At 43.9% G+C, this 21,377-nt stretch overlaps 1 protein-coding gene across 9 annotated transcripts in view; it reads right to left on the bottom strand.

Moving 5' to 3' along the window:
* Positions 1–10,401: 10,401 nt before the first annotated feature.
* The window catches only part of COL15A1 (collagen type XV alpha 1 chain), a 102,488-nt gene continuing 91,512 nt past the window's right edge, over positions 10,402–21,377 (bottom strand). For 7 of the 9 annotated variants that reach the window (XM_081512036.1, XM_081512059.1, XM_081512062.1 and 4 more), the window contains 7 exons: positions 19,263–19,327; positions 17,816–17,944; positions 17,609–17,668; positions 16,785–16,844; positions 14,204–14,389; positions 12,514–12,629; positions 10,402–11,508 (listed from right to left, as the gene is read on the bottom strand). In XM_081512036.1, coding sequence (XP_081368162.1) covers positions 11,295–11,508; positions 12,514–12,629; positions 14,204–14,389; positions 16,785–16,844; positions 17,609–17,668; positions 17,816–17,944; positions 19,263–19,327 — 830 coding nt within the window. In that variant the 3' untranslated portion in view covers positions 10,402–11,294. Of the gene's footprint in view, positions 11,509–12,513; positions 12,630–14,203; positions 14,390–16,784; positions 16,845–17,608; positions 17,669–17,815; positions 17,945–19,258; positions 19,328–21,377 lie in introns of all 9 variants that reach the window. The other 2 variants (XR_014060097.1, XR_014060096.1) reach the window with 1 other exon arrangement.

Raw genomic sequence — 21,377 nt, 5'->3', positions numbered from 1 at the left:
ATCAGTTCATATATTTATAAACCTAACAGATTTGTTCACAGCAAAAATCTAGATAGTTGTATCTATCTCCACAATAAAATGAGCACCAGCTGTAGGAGGTATGTGTTTGTGAGGACTCGCTTTATATATTTAAAGAGTCAATGCTGGTTTTGTATTTTCTGATCATAAAAAATGTCTTGGTGATATTACTGCCTTAAAAAATAAAAGTAAAACCAGTTCATGTCCCTCTCTCTCTTGAAAGTCTCCAGGAGCTTTTCAGAGAAACCAGACATAAAATCCATACCGTTTACCTTCATCTACAAAAGCCAAGGTGATCTGCAGCTGCCTCCCCTGGCCTCCCTTGGCTTGCCCTGTCTTCTCTCCCATTTACTCCCCCTCCAGCTCCTTCCAGCTTCTTTCTGTCCCTTAGACACACTAAGTGAGCTTGCATCTCAAGGCTTTTACGAAATTTGCTGTTCATTCCTGAGACACTCTATCCTTAGGTCTCTGCAAGCTTGCCTCCCTTCCATGGTTCAAAGGTAACAGGATACTCACTGGAACTTTTCCCGTCATCCAATAATTCCAGCTAAAGCCCAGAGATGAGGACCAGAGCATGGCTCTATCTTGAGACAGCAGCCCACCATGACATCAGGTTCCTTTCCTGGGACACACAGAAAGGTGTCAGACAGTCCATCCCCCCATCCCTCCTTTCTAATCTTTGCTGAGATGACAGGGAAGAAGAGAAGGTGAGTTAGAGTCAGCACTCTCTGCCTTGTGGGGAATGCGGTGTTTGTAGTGAGAGGTCATTCTCCCACACACCAAAGATTGGGGTGGCTTCAAAGATTCAGCCATGAGGAGTGCCCCCGAGAGGAGGGGAAACTGATGTGCTGCTCCCAAGTTGGTTATCATTTTCTAATTTGCCTTCGGGCTTAGCTGAGTCAGGTGGAAGAAGATTGATTATGCTTCAAGGCGGGAATTGCGGCAGAAGTGGAGCTATATATATGTTCTGTTGTTGTCCTGGTGAGATTCCCCGTTGGGCTAAGCGGACATCACAGAAGGCAGTTGGTCCTATCTCCCATAGGAAGGTCCTCCAGAGGATTCACCAGCGTTTGACTGCCTGCCACAGAGGGTGTCAGTGGCCCCTGTAAGCCAGACAAGTAGGAACATCCAGCCTCGAAAGGACCACAGCCCTGGCCAGGTGAGTAAAGAAATTCTTGTCCTGTTTCCTCTCCTTCCTTCTATGGCAAACACACCTGAAAGGCTGAGCCTTGATGAAGGAAGAGGAGAAGATACCTCAGACCCTAATCACATTCCTCCCCATCTTCATCCCTAGAGGGCAGGACCTTAGCTCAAGAATGCTCAGCATGAGGACAGGGGAAAAGGGAGAAGAGATTGTAATAGTTTGCGACTGAAGTATTAAAGTAGACTTTTAATAACCAGGAAGTTGTGAAATCTTCCTGTGTCTGTCCAGGCTTGTTTGCCCTCAAAGTGTATTTCTCTCTCCCAATTCTGCCCCATTTTTGGGGTGGGGACCCGATCCTGGCTGGCCATGCCGCCCAAGCTGTTAGCTTAGATGACTACCTTTGATAGGTGAGGGATTGGAAAGCAGGAGGAAGGAATGAATCAAGGCATTTTTCTTCCACCTTATCTGCATCTACTGCAGTTTCCGGCTGTGGGCTCTTCTTCCTTTGTGACTCCAGGCCCAATGCGGTCCAGCTTTCGCTGTTTGGTATTCATCTCTAAGCTCTGGTAACACATCCTCCTTCATTTGCCCCACTTTTGGTGATATCCGGATAGTCTTACTGTGTCCTGTTCAGTTTCTCGGCTTTCCCAGAACTTGTGTAACTAATTGTCTGCATCAGATTCCCTCTGTTTCAAATATTAAGAATGCTTTTGGTCTTTTGGATGGACCTTACCTCATATACTTCCCCAGAGGTTCATGAGGGTCTGTAGTCTAATAGTTCCATGTTTTCACCTTAATCAAGATATCTCAATACACCAGTTGCTAACATCTCATCTTAAATGCCATCTCTTCAGAAGGGTGTCTCAGCATCCTCCCCACCTCCAATCACACCTCATTATTTGGTCTACTTTTAGCAACTATCAGTACCTGATTTCCTCTTATCTGTTTGTTTGTTTGCATACTTATGATCTATTTCCCCTCACACTGGAATATAAGATCTTTGAGGGCAATTACTCTTCCTCTATACCCCTAGTTTGGGTTTCCCAGGTGACATGGTGGCAAAGAAGCCGCCTGCCAATACAGAAGACATGGGTTCAATCCCTGGGTCAGAAAGATCCCCTGGAGAAGAAAATGGCAACCCACTCCAGTATTCTTGCCTGGGAAATCCCAAGGATAGAAGAGCCTGGCAGGCTACAGCCAGGGGTTGCAAAAGAGTCAGACACAACTTAGCGACTAAAAACACCAACAACAATATCACAATTTGCTCAATAAATAATTAGTAATTGAGTGACTAGCATAAGGACCTGGTGGAATGGACTATACATTATCCAGAGACCCTCAACTTGCAGCAGCTGGGTGTGACAGCTGATTGTCACTTTGGTTGTCAAATCTTAAGGGGGGAGCTGAGTACATTTTTACTGTGTGTGAGTTAACTGTATTGTAGATATGGGAGAAAGAGAGAAACCCAAGAGGCCAAATGTAATAGGCACCTATTATTTTCTCATTTGCCAATTCACTTTTCCTTTCTTCTGTATCATCTCCCTTTCTTTGAGGAATCACTCCTATCCTGGCCATAAAACTAAGAATGCAGGATTTGGGGAGGTGAGATTTTTTATAATATTTTACATTTCATTTGTGGTTAGAATATTCAGACTTTCTATGTATTTTTGCATTAATTTTGATCATTATGTTTTCATAACATATGATTGATTATATCTATATTTTATAGAACAAGTGTGGATATTGGGGCCCTGATTTGAAACTGACTCTAAGGAGAAGGGGAGCTGACCTGCTGAAGGGATTGTAGTAGACGCCTCTGTGTTTGCACCTTTAGCAGCCTCTCTAGACCAGGTTCGATTTCAGCCTTAGCTGGAGTGGGTAGTTCCCATTCACCTTCTGCTGCTGGTGTTCTGCCTTCAGACTCACACCACTTGTCTGCTCCATACTGTGCTAGGGCCTCCTCTCAACGCCAGGGAACTTTCTGGGCTGGCTTATAAGCTCAGCTTAGAAGTGAAAAGCAGTTAGTACCCCATGGGCAACGCTTGACCAATACAGAATGGCAGCCAATGGACAAAGGATCCAGCCTCCTGTCCAGCAGATTGATAGTTTGAAAAGCTACTCTGTACACTTCTCAGAGGTCCTGGTAGAAGTGAACTCCCTTTGCTGACAGTAGTGACCATGATGATGCATCCTTAGGTGGACTTTTCCCCCTTCTCTGTCTCGCTCTCCCCATTGTCTCTCTTCTGCGTCCTGAGGTCACCTGCATTGAGTGACATCAGCACAGTTCTCAGCATCGTGAGGTCCCCACTAACTGTGGACGGAGCACTGACACCAGGGAAGTGAGTTTGGCACAAAGGACATCCCTGAGTTCCTCTCTCCCAGCAGGGACCCACAGGTAAAAATGAGTAGACCTGATTCCAGGGGAAAACATAAGCAAGCGTGGATTATTTGAAGGTCGAGTTATTGACGGGTATTTGGGGAAGAAAAGGACTGGACTTTGTGTTAGTTTCCCACCTAGGACATCAGACTTGTAATTTGAGTTTTAAAAGAAACTTGAAACTATTCTGTCATCACAAACTGGTAAGTCTGGAATATATTTTATAACCACAATATCAACAATTGTTTAGTCCAGCCTTTCTCCAAACTTGCTCATTTTCCTACTATCTTAACAATATACCATTTGCACTGTTAATTACTTAATATTTTTCTTTAAGCCAACATAGTTAAAAAAATTTTTTGACTGTGCTTCAGGGCATACAGGATCCTAGTTCCCTAACCAGGGATCATACCTGCACCCCCTGCATTGGAAACAAGAAGTCTCAAGCACTGGACCACCAGGCAAGTCCTAAATCAACAAACTTTTAAAAACTTAACTACCCACTGAACACTTCATATTAAATTAAAAATAAATGTGAAATTTTTGATTTGCTGTTCCCTGTATATTTCGATCTCATGTGAAAATAAGTATATAACTATTAAAGGAAAAATCCCTTCAATCTAGGTGTGGTGTACATATTACAACTTGGGAAACACTGATTAGATAAAGCTAAAAATTACTTTGTTTCTCTTTAGATTTCTAGTGTATTACAGTGTCCTCTACTTTGTGAGATCTTAATTCTCTGTTCATTTTTATGGGGTTATAATTGTTCTACCAAGTTTGTTTCTCAGGGCAGTACCTGGGTGTTATAATTTCGAGTCTTGACATTTCTGGAAGTATCTCTCTTTTGTTCTCAGTTTGGCTGTAAAATTTTAATGCCATAATTCTTAATCAACAGGATTATTTATACATTGCTCCATTGTTTTCCATCTGATCCATGAGTAATATCACAAACGAGAACTCCAGTGTCAGTCTGAATCTCTTCCTGGATGAAAGTTTATAGGATTTTTATACTAACCTTGGAATTCTAAAATTTTACCAGATATGCCCTTGGGTGAATTTTTTGCAACAATTTTGCCCAGGACTAGTGAATCTCTTCAATCCATAACTAAAACTCTTTCAGCTCAGGAAATCTCCTTTCATTATTTTAACTAATATTTCACTTCTATCCATTCTTCTCTCTTATTCTATGACTCCTGCTATATGAACATTGAGACATTATATCTATCACTCTATTTTTATCTCATGAATTTATCTTCTTGTCTGTGTTCTGAGAGAACTGTATTAATTCTTATGAGTTTACTGAAAATTCACTAAGTCAGTTTTCAATGGTATATATATTGCAGTCCTGTCTTATTTTGGGCTCATACAATCATGTATTTTATTTTCAAGGACTGTGTCTTGTTCTCCTAGTATCCTATCTTACGCTTCTTTTATCCTCTGACATTTCACTGAAAAGCAAATTTGAATTTTGCAAACATTTGCTCCAGTTTTCTATAATAATTCTTTTTAATAAAAGCCATTGGCTCTGATTGATCTGCTGGTTCCCTTTTCAAGACTGCTTAATCTTTTCAGATGACTGGAGACTTGTCAAATCAAATATATGTTGCTATTTATAAGTATGAAAGACTGTATTGAAAAGGATGGATAGCTCTTCTGAGTGCTGGCAGCAACCTCCCAGGTCACCATGAGCTTCCTTTCACAGGTCCCAGAGTATCTTTGCCTCCAGCACTGGCACAGTGCTGTCCAAACCAGCATCCCAGGACAGACTCACAGGCAGGCCTTGCCTTTGCTGTGGTTGTTAAGATATCCAACCACACCAAGTTCACTTCTTCCAGGAAGTTCTCGAGGCTTCTACCTGGTTGATGTTGTTCTTCCTTTGCAACAATGGTATTTCAGAACTTTTTACCTTCTCTTATTTTTATTATTTTTATCACTTCAACGAGATCTGGGAAAGCTATTGTAAGCTCAAATTAGTATCGTGAAATAAAAGCTGCATGGCTTCCCATTAAATGAGCCTGATGAAACAGGCTCTGTGGTGCCGGCCCGCAGACCTCTGATTGACAGCACTTGTATCTCTTTGCCTGAGAGCTTTCTCTGGCAGTCAGAGCCCACTGTGACTGAGCACAGCAGGTCAGATGCACTGGAAGGGAACGCACTCTGCCTTTCAGTGACTGCTGTGGGTTGGTGTATAAATACTACAGCTCCTTGTCCCTTAGGTGGGAAACTCTGAGGTGCCTGTCCTACACTGAATCCTAGAGTTCCTAAAAGGAGAGGATTATCTGGCCACTCACAGCAGAGACTAGATGCCCCCTTTAAAGCCTGCTTTCCTTTCCCTGTCTCACATCCACATTCCCCTATCTGGTGTCCTGGGATCACCTCCCACATAAACTACTGGTAAATGAAGCCTCATCTAAGAAGGATGCCAATTCCAAACACTGACAGTGTGGCAGGTTTCTGAGAAAGATGTCTCTCCTGGTGTAGAGAATGAGCTGGAAGGGAGAAGCTGTGGGCCAGGAGATCAGCATGATGGGAGATGCAGTCCTACAGAAGTAAAAGCAGAGACAGCTCTTTATCTCAAAGGAGGACCAACATGTGCCGCAAAGCACTTCCCGGAGATATCTTCTTAAAAATACTTTGACCTTTAGAAGTAGCTATCATGGAACGAGCCAGACTTTGCTGAACTTCCTTGCACCTACTTTACGTCGTAATATTATTGTTGCTGTTATTACTAAGAAAGCACTCAGAAAATATCCTGATTAGTGAATAAGCAAATGATTCTTAGGCTACTGGTTGGCTGGTGGCACCATTCCCTGAGAGAAGGACCAGAGGAGAAGGAGCAAGTCTGGAAGAAGGGGTGGGGCATCTCCTCTATGAACATATCAGGTAACAGGGCATTCTGGGTCCTGCTTGGAACTAAGGGTGCTGGGCAGGCTTAGGCAGGGGAATAATCAGATTATCTCATAGTCATTATGGCACATGCTCCTGTCAATCTGAAGGAATCCAGCCCCCATGCCAGAGCGGAACTGTGGAGCCCCTACTGGGACAGATGATAACATTTTAGTTGTAGAATTAGGGGGAGAATGAGCAGAGGGGCAGGGGAGCTAGGACACCCAGGGGCTGGGGACAGTGGATATTCATCAACAGGTAACAGCTGCACTAGTCAGAGCCCTGGGCTTGAAGGCAGAGAAACCAGATTGGAAGACACCACCCTGCAAGTCTAGAGAAAGGGCCCCCAGCTCATTTTGAGAGGCATCTGGGGCAGGTCATAAGGACAGTCAGCACTTACTGGATTCTTACTTAGGGTCACAACCCTATTCCTAGAGCTTCCAACAACTTAACTCAATGGAGAGTTGTTTCATTTACTACCTCTATGTTACAGATGAAGAAACTGAGCTGCAGGAAGTGTTGAGTGTAGGGGATGATTTTCAGTAACTTGCCTATGATTACATGACTGGTAGGTGGCAGAGCCCAAATTCAAACCCAGACAAAGCCCTGTCTACATTCAACTGCCCTGTAAGTTAGAGTACGGATGGATGGTAAAGGGGGAAATCAGCCAATGGAGATCAAAGAGCTCTGAGGAGGTTCATTGGTGTCTTGGTGACTCAGAAGCTCAAGGAATAACCAGAGAGGTACTCCTCCATCAATGGGTTAGGCAAGAATTGCACACATACACTTGGCAAGGTCTTTGAGGATTTGGAGGAAGAGAAGATACACATGGGATTTGAAACAATCTGTGGCAGAATGGGCTTGGTGGATTTGAAAAGTGGGGGCACCATTTATCTTGAAAGTGAGTTAGTTGTTCAGTCATGTCTGACTATTTGCAACCCCATGGACCGTAGGCCACCAGGCTCCTCTGTCCATGGGAATCTCCAGGCAAGAGTACTGGAGTGGGTTGCCATGCCCTTTTCCAAGGGATCTTCCTGACCCAGGGATCAAACCCAGGTCTCCCACATTGCAACCAGATTCTTTACTGTTTGAACTGCTGGGGAAGCCAAATTTATCTTAGCATCTCCAAATTTAAATATAGTTCTGGGTAAAAAAGCATTACTGAAAAATATCTCTGGATGGATAAATGAACAAACAAAAGGCCTGTTTGATCTTTCTCAAGCATAAAACTGATCCCAAATCTCAGCTTCTTAAGTTTTCCGAAGGTGCTCTATCAGTAGCAGGATGAAGCCCACACACCTCACCCTAGAATTGAAGGCCAGTGTGCCATTTACCACCACATCCCTCACCCTCAGCCCTTTCCTGTTGTTGGGTGTTGGGATCTGTCTCTCTCTCCCTTTGGTCTTCTTAACCTCCTGAGCCCTGTCTTCTGGTCACTGCAAACCTCCTTCACATTTTGGGTGGAGGAATAGTTTCTTCTGCACAACTCATCTTGGGTGGAGCTGCCAATCGCAATCATAGGCACACAACATGAGTGGGACTAAACAGAATTCTTTCTGGGGACTAATATAATTTGAGACAGGAGAAAGAGTCTTCTCTTTCCTCTGAGGCCACTCCCTGGGGTGCTGGGATAATGTAAGGCTTGAGCTGGGAACAAGCCCTGCCACATGAAGGAATCTCGTTCTCACCATAAGAAGGAAGCCACATACAGAGAAAAGCAAAAGCAAAACAGACAGACATACACACACAGAAGAAAAAATAGACTAAGTGACTATGTTGCTTGAGTCTCTTGGATTCCCTGTACTTCTTCCTGGTTTCACAAGCCAATACATTCCTTTTTGTTGGTTGTTCATTTTTTGGCTTATGCATTTGACTTGTATTTCCTTCACTGATCAATATTCAGCTGTACTGGACTGCTGACACTCCCTGGGGTCCATGCTGTCTCCTACTTGCCCTCCCTACAGGTTCAAGCGACACAGTCCAAGCCATCTAAGTGCAAGGGTGCAGGAAATTTGATAATGACTCTTGTGATCCATTCTCCCTCATTCCCTTGGTTCTTCTGCAGGCACCACCATGTGGCCATGTCCAGGTTGGCCGAGAGCTTGCCCTGAACCTCCCCCTTCGTGCTCTGTCTCCCACACCTTCCATTCCTTGCCAGTCTCTTGGCTGCTTTGTGCCCTCCAGAGTCCGCCTCCCCATGGGACCTGATGTGGGTGGATATGGGACAGCTGTTTCTGTCCTTCCACTTCTGGACAGGGGACTGTGGATGCTGTCAGCTTCAGACCTTGAGAGTCCACAATATGGGCTCAGAGAAAGTACCCCAAGACCTCTCACACTGTAAAGTCCAACAACTGAGGAGTATTTTCCATGCCGTATTATGCCAGAGAATGCTAGCCTGCTCCCCAGATTTGAAGGACACTCAGGGGTAAAGTGAAGGCTGGAGACCTTTCAATCTTTGCGTTTTACTTGTGTGACAAGATCCGGGTGTTAAAAATGCCAGGTGTTCAGAGGAGGAAGCATGATAAAAGGTTGGCAGGTTCAGAGGAGCGGGGGATGTCACAGAGGAAGCAGAATCTGCACTGGTTGTTGGCTAGAGGGCCAGGTTAGACCTAGAGCAGCTAAGGCTTTCCCAAGATGAGGCAGGGCATGGACAGCAGCCCCACACAGGGGTCTATATGGCTCACATAAGTAATCATGAGGGCCTCAGGCTGGTGGCCTTTGGCAAATGACAGGAGACCTGATGTTCAGTGAAGGGCCTTGAATGCTAGACCCAGGCTTTTGACTGTCATTCTGAGTCTAACCAGGGCTGGGGTTCATTCAAGGCCTCTGCTGGGAGGACACTTGGTCATACCCTCCTTCAGTACACAAACAGGACTGAGGAGCCAGGGCATGAATGTCAACCTCCTTCTTGGGGTCAGCACACCCTGAGCATACCCTGTCCCTTCTGTGGCCCAGGACCTTGGCAGGCTCTGGCTAAAATGGATGGGACAGCATCTTCACTTCATGACCTCAGCACCTCCCACTCCCCTCTTCCCTCAGTTGCTGTGCACGCCAGGCACCCCACCACCTGCCCCAGTCACCCACCCACAATTGGGTGGGTGTGTGAGTCCTCAACAGTCCACTTCTGGGTCTTTCCAACCTATATGTGTCTTCAGCCCATGACTCAGATTCCCACCACTCTTCCATGTAGGAAGCCCCTAAGTGGAGGTCCTGGGCTGTCTGCTTTTTTTTTTTTTTTTTGGTCCTGCACTTCCTTCCTACCTCAAGGACCATTAGGGTGGATTCACTTTGCTGAGTTTCTGGGCCAGCCTGGCTGAATGGGAGGAAATATCCTGGCATGCTACTTGCCTGGCGATTCTGTTTCTCCTGCAGCATCAAGCCAAGAGCCAGAGAGTCACAGCCTAGGAGATGAGAGGGAGTGAAAAGGCAGCCTTGTGCAGTTGCTCCTTGAAACGATCCTGGGCACTGGAGTGAGATGGACCCTGGGCGTGAAACCAGCCCCACCACTCAGCAGCCTTGTGACCTGGAACAAGTGACTTCCTGAGCCTCAACTTTTTAATTTTGTTTTCATTTGTAAAGTAGAGATAAAAATACTTACCTTGCAGGTTATTGGGAAAGATAAACGGGACTTATATAAGTCTGATATTTAGGAACTGAGAGCTGATATTAACTTATTTGATCTCAACCTCCTTGAGAGAAAAAGGCAGATCTGCCCAAATCATGTGTTGAGATACAGTTGATCCTGTTTGTCACACTGGGACTCTTCTGCGTGCCCCATGCTGCCCTCGCCGAGTGGAAGACAACACACAGGAGCAGAAGAGGATGATGGGAAAATCTTCCTGTTTTCTGATCATCTCCTGAGGGGACACACAAGTGGCAGTGACAGGGTTAGCAATCCTGCCTGAGGGCCGCTTCCACATCAGTGATGAGGAATAAAGGAACTGAGGGGAAAAAGTCAAACAGAAGAAAGCGCTTGGAAAAGATGTTTTTATGTTCACTTATTACATGGAAAAAAAAAGAACCAAAGTATACAGCATGAAGATATATGTGTCTCAGAAAATTTATCCTTATGAACCTGTTTGTTCAAAGGGAGTTACAATTCAAGAATTGCCAAATGGAAGTCATAAAATCAGGGCGGGGGTGGGGAAAAGGGCCACCAAGGGAAAGTAAGTAATTTTGTGGTATTTCTTCTCTAGTTTCAGATCATTAGGAACTTAAACTTTTCCAGCAAGTCATTCATATAAACAGATGCCATACTGAAGTATGATTGTGTAAAAATATAAAACTCCTAAAGTATGATGGCAATAATATTTTAGGAAGAAAACATTAAAGTCTGGTAATATCAGAAAATACAAATAGGATCATTTTGAGCAGTTCTGTCTATATAAACAGCAGTTGCCAACAATGGATGTATATTAAAGAACAAAGTGTTTGGTCTGCACATAACTTAGAAAGGGGTAACATTTCTAAACACTGACTTTGTAAGAAAACATGAAGGACATCTTATACTCAACAATGGTTAAAAGGAGGAAATCACTTTCTGAAGGATGCAGTGGGCAGAATGCCAAGGCCTTTGTTTTTAACCTGCTCTTTTTTTTTTAACTTGCTCTTAACCATGTTGGGATGTGTTTACACTGCATGGGGTTTCCTGCAGAATCTAGCACCAATAGATGGATCAGATTTTGTCTTTGATCTGAGTCCTTTATGTCTTCTGTTTTGAGTGTATTGAGGTATGTTTTCTTTGGTTGCTGTTGTGACGAATGCATAATAAAAAACTAATATTTACAACGCTTAAACATTTTAGATTTCAGTGTCAACTCTTCACATAAAAAAATTGGAAAACTCTTAAGAAGCATGGGAAGGTTGTTACTTCCTCGCATCTGTCATGAAACTGTTTTCGATACACAGCACAATTAGCCTGTTGGCACAGCTGTATGCTTTCTGGTCCAGAATCTTCCCACTGTTCAGCGGGGAGGCCAAGCCCATGACTGCCATGTTGGCGGTTCTCCACGCTTCACAGTACTGATCCACAAGACGGACTCCATGGGTGCTGGAGCCATGCCAAACGACCTTCTGGGGCCTACAAAGGAAGTTTGTTGTGTTACTTTTTGAAATGACCCTTCTTTGTGGCATATCTTGGCGAGGAAATCAGCCTAAGTCTAGTGAGTTAAGTCAAACTCCTGAACTCTCCAGGGTCTGACCGCACATCACTTCTCTGTCTTTATCACTGTTTCCAGCTTTCTGAACACACTACGTTCCGACCATATCCAGTTTCTACATGCTCTGAAATCATACTCTCTACTTTTGTGAATTTGAACCTTTGATGAGTCCCCCTAGTCTGGAATGGTCTCACTTCCATTTTCAGTGATTCCTTGTCATCTTTCAAAGTCCATTAAATGCCCCATCTTACAGGAAGCCTTCCTTCTTTTCACTGCTAAGGAATGATGACTATTTCCTCTGTGCTCCTACCATCTTATCTGTATCTTCATTTTCCAATGACAATATCATGTCTAGAATAGTAACTAGTCTGTGTCTGTCTTCCCACAGACTATAAGCTTCGAAAAGGGAGGAGCTGTGTAGGTTTATTACTGTGCCTTCCAGGCCTGACATCAGGCCTGGCATACAGTAGACAATGAGGAAAGATTTACTGAGTTGTTGTATTCTTAAAAGCATACATAATTTTCAAAGAATTAGAGTGCAACTCACAGGAGAGGGTTAAAGAATCACCAACAATAGCATTACTTACCACTAATTAAGTGCCTACTGTATACTAGATATTCTCACATTTACCTTTTTATTCTCACAGAATTATTATGGTATGGATATGATTATTCTGCTCATTTGACAAGTGAGGGAACTGAAGCTCAAAGAGTGGAAGTGCCTTACCCAGGGTCCCATATAAAGTTATTGGATCCAGGTCTCCTAACTTCAAGGCCAGGCTCTCTCCAAGGCCTCTGGCTGCCTCACTGGGTTTTTACCCTGGCAACATCTCAGAGGAGTAGCTGATAAGGGCATCCCATCGTTAGATTGTTTCCTAAAGCTGTCTATCATATGATATACTTCAAAGGCTTCAACCTCTACTCACCAGGAAGGATCTGTCATTACGTCTCGGCCATCAAAGGAATATATTGGAATGTGTGTATTAAACTGACCTCCGTGGCCAGAAAAAATTGAGTCCCAATTATTAAAAAGTACTTGGCCCTGTGGAGACAAAAATGCTTCATTAGAATCATTATACAAATAGCTTGCAAGTATTTATCTACTCTTCAAAGCTCAGAAGCCCCCAACTCTAATCCCATATTCTGGACAGAGTGAGAACTTAGGAAATACTTTGGTTTGATTTTATAATCTATCCTTGAACCCTTTCAGCTTTATGGTCTAATTTCTTGAGGTAATTTCTTTTACTGTATGTGCATAATATCTCTTCCCCATCAAAAGTGTGTTTTAGGTCTTTATTTTATTATTGCTATTTTAAACATTTTATAATTACATGAAAGTGAAAGTGTTAGTCGCTCAGTCGTGTCCGACTCTTTGCGAACCCACAGTCTGTTCATGGAATTCTCCAGGCAAGAATACTGGAGTGGGTTGCCATTCCCTTCTCCAGGGATCTTCCTAACTAGGGGATCAAACCTAGGTCTCCTGCATTGCAGGCAGATACTTTACCATCTGAACTACCAAGGAAGCCTTTATAATTATATACTGAGCTTCAAATTTGTGCTAATATACAAATGGGTGAGGCTTCCTTGGTGTCTTAGATGGTAAAGAACCTGCCTGCAATGTGGGAGACCTGGGTTCAGTCTCTGGGTTGCCTGCAGAATCCTCGTGGACAGAGGAGTCTGCCAGGCTATAGTCCATGGGATTACAAAGAGTTGGACATGACTAAGCGGCTAAGCACAGCACAAGTGGGTGATGTGGAGATGAATCTCTTACTGCTTTTCCTTCAGTTATTTATATTCTAAGAATACAAACAATCTGAGTGGGTGAAATGGTAGAACAGACCCTTGGAAGAGGGGATAGGAAGTGCTGTGTGTGGCGTCAGGATGAACTTGCCAGAGTCAAGCTTCCAGGTTGGAGTACTGGTATCACAGGGACCAAAGGATCTCAAAGTACCTTTAAGATCTGGTTAGGAGTCAGGACCCAGGATATGTGTGAGCAGCAATAGAGCTGCTCTTCTGTAGCCTTAAAGGAGTAGGCTATTTCCATTGTGTAACTGAAGGATGCAGTGAGGCCCTGCCTTGCCAGTGAACAAAGGCACAGAAATACCTGAGGGCAGCAAACCAGGGTGCAGGACAGAGTGGTCCTGGTACCACTTAGGCAGTTCTCTACAGAAGGCACCCTTGGGTGGAAACAAGAGCCTTGGACATGGGGATCAAGGAAACCAATTCCAGTTTATGGTTACTTTGAGTGAATTGTTTCTCCCTGTAAGCCTCAGTTTCCTAACAAACTGAGAAAAGAATAACTCCCATTTTTATTGGAAGTATCTATTAGAACAGATATGAAGTGCTTTATAAACAAACAGAAAAGCTATATGAATGAAAGAGGTTATTACTATCTCTCCTGTTTGCTCCAAGGGTCATAAACCATCTAAGCAGGAAGGGCTATTGCAAATATAGGGGAACTGAGGCCCAGAGAGGGAAGGTAACCCACCCAAAATCACACAACTAATCAGGGCCTTGAAATAGCATATTTCTGAAGGTGTTAGGAGTGGCAACTGCCTTTAGTCCCTGTGGAGAACAGTGCATCCAGGAGGCAACGGGAACCATATTTAGTTTTACCTTGAGGTTCACTATTGGAAGGCTATATCTCTCTGCTTTCCTTACAACTGTGGAGAGATCTTGCAAATGGGAGGATAAGAATGCTCGGTAGGTGGACAACAGTCCTGCAGCCCTGGCCTGCTGGAAGCACTGGAAATCAGCTCGAATGTCCCCAGAAAACGGTGTGTTCAGAGCAACCAAGTGTAGCTGCAAAAAGTGAGAGAAAAGACAGTGCAGTTGGAGTATTAAAAGCAAACTCCAACTCTCATAACCATCACATGTTCCTAATAAGATCCCAGACTTGTTGCATTGGAAGGCATGCTAGAGGTCACCTTATTCAGCCTCTACTTGACATCAGATTCCCTGCCCAGGTGTGAACATCTGCAGTGAAGGAAAGCCCAGGTCTCCCAAAGCAGTCTGGTTCAGCAATCTGAACGGCTCTAACTAGTAGACATTTCTTATGAAATGTACGAGAAAAACAAACTAAAGCACTTCAGAGATCTGAATTCAGCCTGCAGGCAGGCCATCTGTTGGAGACTTCTGGGTCTGCCCTTCATTGAGTTTCTAGGAGGTTTTTAAGCTGGCTTTGGTTCTAGATCTCAGACATGCATCAAACTATCTGCCTCCCACCCTTTCTTCCACCTCCTGAGTAGGTCTAGGGCTGATCCTGGGGGACCAGAGGAAAAAGGCATTGAAAGGAGAAGGTCGAGATATTTATTATGAAGACTGTTGGGATAGATTCTTAGAAACCAGGGATCGTGCAATAATTCTAGCCTCACATTCCTGACACCTTGGTCAGCAGCCCAGATAAAAGCCATTCCATAATCTTCTTCCTCCACACTTTCTCTCCCCAAACCCAGCCTTCTTTCCCAGCCCTTTCTGCTGTAGCCTCTGAATTACATTTAATAATCAAGGGGCAGTCACCCCCTCCTCAACCTCATGCCAGAAGTAACTTTTATCTATTAGCATAGAGCTGGGGAAGCATAGAGCTGGTGCAGGACCTGAGCCCAAGTCTCCAGGAAAGAAAAATATCTTAAACCCATCTTCCTCTTCTTGTATGTCTGAAGACCGTGGCATGTGAGGGAAGAGGCCCTATGGTCTCATTACCCTCCAGCCACTGTGCTTCTGGGTACTACACCCAAGGGCAGTTACAAGAGGCCTCGATAGAACGAGCTTTCCTAGGGGACACCTAGGAAAGGGGCAGTGGTGAGAGGGGGCTTCCCTGCCACACCTATAACCCTACCACTACCACATATCCCTCTTTCAGGAGAGGCAGAAAAAGGTCTGGAACCATGGCTGCTTCTGAATGGTGGGATTGGGGGCTTTTGTGTTCTCATGTTTCTGTACCTTTAACTGCTGGAACATTTCTATAATGAATAGCTATCATTTTTATGAAGACAATGACATTTCAACAATCAAATGTTAAAATAGTTATTTTGTGGATGGTTATAGTTTTGCAAAATTATAAGTGATTATTTTCTTCTCCATTCTTTTTATTCATTGTCTAGACTTTCTAAAATGGATATGTATTACTTCAGAATTTGTAATACACTATTTAAAAACTTTTTGTAGCTACTGCCCTTATGTCTCCCTGCATAGCTAAGCTTTTTGAAGGTTTACCTATACTTGCTTCTCTGTTTCCTCACCCCTCCACCTACTCTGCCACCACCTAGAATCTTGTTGGCATCCCTCCATGCTACGGAAATGCTTTTCCCTAGTTTCTCAATTTGAACAACACCTTTTAGCTCTTTCCATGGGCCTCCTGGCAGCATTTGACACTGTTGGCTTCTACCTTGCTTGGCATTCTTTCCTTTCTGGCAATAGCTTCTCAGTTTCCTTCTCATATTTCTCTAGTCAGTGCATTTTGTTTTTGCTCCTCACAATCCAGTCTCTCCTCACCATATATATTCTCTTTTAGGAATCCTTCCATCCCCAACACAACAGCCATGGCTTTACTGAAGACTCCCAAGTCTGCATTTCCAGACTAGACCCACTGCAGGGTTGCAGACTTTCCAATGCTGCTTCCTCCTGGGGGTCTCCACTCAGGTATCCTACAGGTACTGCAGACTCACCATGCCCCACAGGATCTCCTGCTGGGCAGAGGGCAGCACTACAGGAAATGTGTTCCCAGTGCCCACCAAGTTCATGCCTTGTGCTCTGAAGAGTGTCCCCACAATACGTGCTAAAGAGTGGCCTTAAGCCATTCAATTTCATTCTCTTGGCTGCTCTCAATTTGGCTAGGTGTCTGACCCTCTCCCAAGACTCTGAATTGAGCCAGGTAGTACTGGGCCCTGCAGCTGTAAGATCACATAGAGTTGGGGCCAGGATCAGTGCCATATCAACCCTAAGCTTTGTACAAGTTTTGCAGATGTAACCTATGTCTGTGTCCTGGGGTGAGGCAGGAGGAAAGACCTTTGCAGAGGCTGGTCTATAGAGATGGTGGAGCAGACTTAACAGGGACAAGAGTCCACAAGCCTGATTGTATTTCCTGCAACTGAGGTTCTGGCAATTATCTAAACAAACTGCATACTAAGCACGGGGCCTGGCACATGGTAGACACACTTTTCAGCATTTGTAGAGTAAACACGTGAATTGTACTTACTGCGGGTCTGTCATAATTGACATTTGAAATAGATGTCAGTGAAAGTTGAGGCTGATGAGGCTGTTGGGTAAAAAAAGAAAACAAACAGTCCTGAACGTGCATTCACTCTGTTCTTTACTGTACATTATGGTACAAGTTCACTGTTTCTTGAAAAGCTGTCTAAAACAGTTTGTCATGGTCTTTGGACCACACTTAACTGAAGAATTTCATGCATGAACAAAAAATGATCCTCAGAAAGGGAGCAATATTCTCAAGACTTTTAGAAAGAGCACTGAACCAAAGAGCAGAATTCCCATGTTTTACAAACAACTCATGCACTTCATAGAGCAAAGCACCTCTTCAGAGCCTCAGTTTCCTCACGAGCAAAGTGGGAATGATAGTATCTACCTGAAAGGGTAGCTGTAAGGTTAAAACAGTGGACAATGCAAATTGTTAATGTTCTAATCAGGTAAGGAAATCTCAGCAACAAATATTAAAGGGTTCTTCTAGATTGCTTATGCCAACCATGTTTTCATAGATCAATAAACTGATGCCAAGAGAAGGGGAGCTCCTTGCCCAAAAGGATTCAGCTGTGACACGGGAAAGGCAGGTCTCCAGCCTCTGGGTCCAGCTCCAGCCCCCAACCCCTACCAGCCCCCCCCCCAGCCCCTGCCATCCAGTGTGAGAACGTTCTTTTGGCACTTGGTAATTTCTGGGCTTCTGCCAGATAGTGAACCCTGCAGGGCTGGCTGTCCAGAGTCAGAGAGCTTGATACTGGATGCCAACGGGATTCAGTCAGTGCTGATGAATGAAGGAGCTAGAAGTAAGGCGGGGAGAGGACTCACATTGCTGGAAAGCGCAGGGGGAGGAGGGCTGTCGTCCGGAATGGGAATCAGTTCTCCCAGCTTTAAGGAAAAGAGGATGTTGAAAATGAAACATCAAATGGAAACTGTTTGTGCATTTTCAAATCAGAAAAATGGCATTTACAGGAGTAGGCTGTGATTTTTAGAGGGTACTTGGAGGCAGTCTGTTAAAAGGAGTTTAAGAATTACCTGTAATTTTTTCCAACCATCTCTGACCCGAATGAAAAACTCGGTGCTGTCCTTCAGGTAAATGAATGTCCCTTCTATGACCAAATGTGCTTTCTGTAACATGTCATCCATGTTGCTAAATGTTGTAACCTGTTAGGTAATTTTAAATACCAAACACTGCGGTTAATTAGAGCAATGGCGTGATTTGAAAGCCCAGCCTCTTTGTAAAGTCAAATATGAGCCATCCCCTCACAGTCAATGAAAAGGGGGATTGTGCCACAGAGAGATATATAACTTCATCAATAACCAAAGGACTTTCCTTTTGATCAAACAAAAACATTCATTACCTTGAAACATAAATCTCATTTACAATAAAAAAAATAAACAAAGAAGATAATATCCTGTGAGTTTGAAGACATTTAAAAACTGTCAATAGAGTTGGCTCTGTTGAGCATTGGTATTAGGAAAATCATGGGTAGGTTTTGCTGCTTCCATTTGCATGAGTTGCACCATGGCGCAGACATTGTTACATGTGTTGTGTTAGCTCATGCTGCTCCTTACAGGGTTTCAAAAGTGTTTTCATTTGGATTAAGAAATATAAACAAGACAGTGACTCTACCTAGGTCCTGAACCTTTTTTTTTTTTTGCCCGGCTGAGTAGTTCCAATAATAAATACATAGAAGAAAATAGGGGTCTATAATTTCTCTGTCTAGACAATTGCCAAAGGTTAGAAAATCATCTTGGCCTCTGTAGGCACAGACATAAAAGCAGGAAAAATCTATCAAGAAGTATCAAGTCTCAGAGAAATATCAGACAAGGAAACTTTTATTTTTCTTTTCAAGATTATAAAAACTTAATTTTTGCCTAGCTTTGAAGATAATGACTTTGTGCATTAAAATGACCCAGACATCCCCCAAAGGCACCAAATATCAAAATTTCATCAACTGTTGGACAGTTTTTCATCTGGCAGCCCAAATTTCCAGCTAAAATCTATCAAAGACCAATGTACATTGCTAGGACTCCTGACATCCTAATGAGGCATTTGTTCCTCTTTCTGTGCATAACAATAGTCTCCGTGGGCCATACAGAGTAAGGCGATCCACAGGATAATGAAGGTACGAGAGACATTCGACGGTAAAATGGAGAATGCTGCATTACCCAGGGGAAATGTGACCAGCACAGGGTCTCCTGTAATGTTGTTTACACTCTTGTGTTTGTGTTTTTTGATGTAATACAATTGGCTCTTGTGGAACCTAAATCATAAATGATTTTGTTGTCTGTATCTTTTTACTTACTAAGTCATCCAAAGAGAGAATAAATATCCTGTTTGTGGAATTATACCAATTCTGTTGTCATGGAGGCCCAACTCCAACAGAGAAGGTGTGCCAGCCCCTAAACATTGCAGCCACAGTTCTAAACAAACTCATCCAAAGCAGAAGGATGAAGACTCCCTGATGATAATACTGACCAGGTTTCTGGATCCGGGAAGCCCTGGTTGTCCTGGAGGGCCAGGTGGGCCTGGAAGGGCCACAGCTAAGATAAAGCAGGAAAGAGAAGTTACAGAAAAGCACACTGTCTGCAAAATGCCTCTGATGTTAGCCAATTACTGAGAGAGTATTCACCACCTTACTCACAACACTGCAAACGTTGCACCTTGTAACCAAATCTTAGGAGCTCTGTGCCCAGCTTATGACTCAGCCACATTTGGCTGGCTTAGGGGAGAGCTGAGATTCTTAACTGTAGCCCTGAATGAAGTCATGCCTAAGACTTTCCAGTTTTGTAAGTGAATACATTTCTTTTGTTTCTGTTGTTTGTACAAGTCAGTCTGAGTTGAGTTTTCTGTCACTTGCATCCCCAAAGGCCCTGATTCATACAACTTATTTGTCTCAAGAAACAAACAGGTAATTACTGAACAGAGGAAGAAGACTCAGAAAAAAGAAAAGGTGTCAAGCTACAGGAGGGCAGGGTAGGGCAGTGACAGGGCCCTTGCCTTCCCCAGAAGACTGAAGACCCTGATTTGTTGATTCTCAGCTGTGTGAGCTTGGGGAAGTAACAAGCTCTCTGAATCCCAGCTTCATCAGTGAAATATAAACAGATATTTCTTCTTCACTAGCCTATGTTGAGAACTGAGAAAAATATAAACTAGGAATGTGTTTTGCAAACTGTATAGTATCCAACCAGATATTGTTAGCTTTTGAAAAGTCAAAGCACCCTTAAAAATCAGATCAAGTCCCTCTCCCTTAGGACAGGGATACACACACACACACACACACACACACACACACACACACACACACACACACACACACTTTTCTACTCAGCTCCCTGAGGCACATCCTTGAATTTCCTAGGAGTTTATGGTTCCCAAATGAATAGCTCTTACTTTAGGCAAACACAAATATCAGTAAAGCTATTTTGCTGTTCTCCTTCTATCTTTCTAAACTCCTGTCTCCCCTCAAAATCTGCAAACCTCTTGGAAGGGTTAAGGATATTTGTACAAGTCCTAGTAAAACTTGGAGCTTCCCAGGTGGCGCTAGTGATATAGAACCTGCTTGCCAACGCAGGAGAAGTAAGAGATGCAGGTTCAGTTCATCCCTGGGTCGGGAAGATCCCTTGGAAGAGGGCATGGCAATCCACTCAAGTATTCTTGCCTGGAGAATCCTCATGGACAGGGGAGCCTGGAGGGTTACAGTCCATGGGGTCACAAAGTCAGACACAACTGAAGCGACTTAATACAGCACAGTAAAACTACTGCATGAGATTTTTCAGGTTGTGCACATAAGCCTGCAGTTCTGACATAGGACCTGAACATTCACACACAGGTGGTGAATGTCTCTAGTGGAAAGAGAGTCTGAGGACTTGGATTTTGACCCCAGCCATGCCTCTTCCTAACATTTGTGACCTTGAGTTAGTCTCTTAACCTCTCTGAGCTTTGGTGCCTTCATCCATAAAATGAGTTTTATAATCTTATCCATTTCATCTTCCTCCTGGGGTTGCTGTGAAGATGAAATGGGATAATGGATATGGGAGTGTTTCATAAACTGTGAACCGTCATGTATTGTGTGAAGGGTAATTCTTCCCAATGGAGCAAGGAGTCCTGGGGCCCCTAGTTTAGGGCTACTGTGGACAGCAGAGTCTCTGCATCCTGTACTCACCCTGCAATGCCCCTCCACCCCTTGCAGTTCCCGTCTATCCCTCAAGTTGTATGGGCACCTATGGGACCAGCATCCCTACCTGCTCCTGTGATCTTCCCCTTCACCTCTATGACCATTCAGGTCCAGAAGGAGCTGCCATGTTCTCATGTGATCCCACCTCCTGGCCACAGGTGACTGGTCCAAGGTTGGGCATCTGGCCCAGGACAAGTCAGTCAGAATCTGTCCCCAGAACATCCCTATGCCAAGGCTTTTCGAATGAAAACTGAGAAAGAAGGCCAAGATTTGTAGATGATAGTGGAAGATGTAGGTTGTCAGTATTTCCCACCATGCAGAGGATGTGGTCTGTAGTGAAGAAGCATGAAGCTGCACTCAGAGAGAAGCTTAGCAACAGACAGCAACAGACAGAGAATCCTCATAGGGGCTGAATC

The sequence above is a fragment of the Giraffa tippelskirchi genome, chromosome 1 (assembly GCF_054371585.1).
Source record: "Giraffa tippelskirchi isolate mGirTip1 chromosome 1, T2T-mGirTip1v1.2.pri, whole genome shotgun sequence".
Lineage (NCBI taxonomy): Eukaryota > Metazoa > Chordata > Mammalia > Artiodactyla > Giraffidae > Giraffa > Giraffa tippelskirchi.
This window is presented reverse-complemented; position numbering and strand designations above follow the sequence as displayed.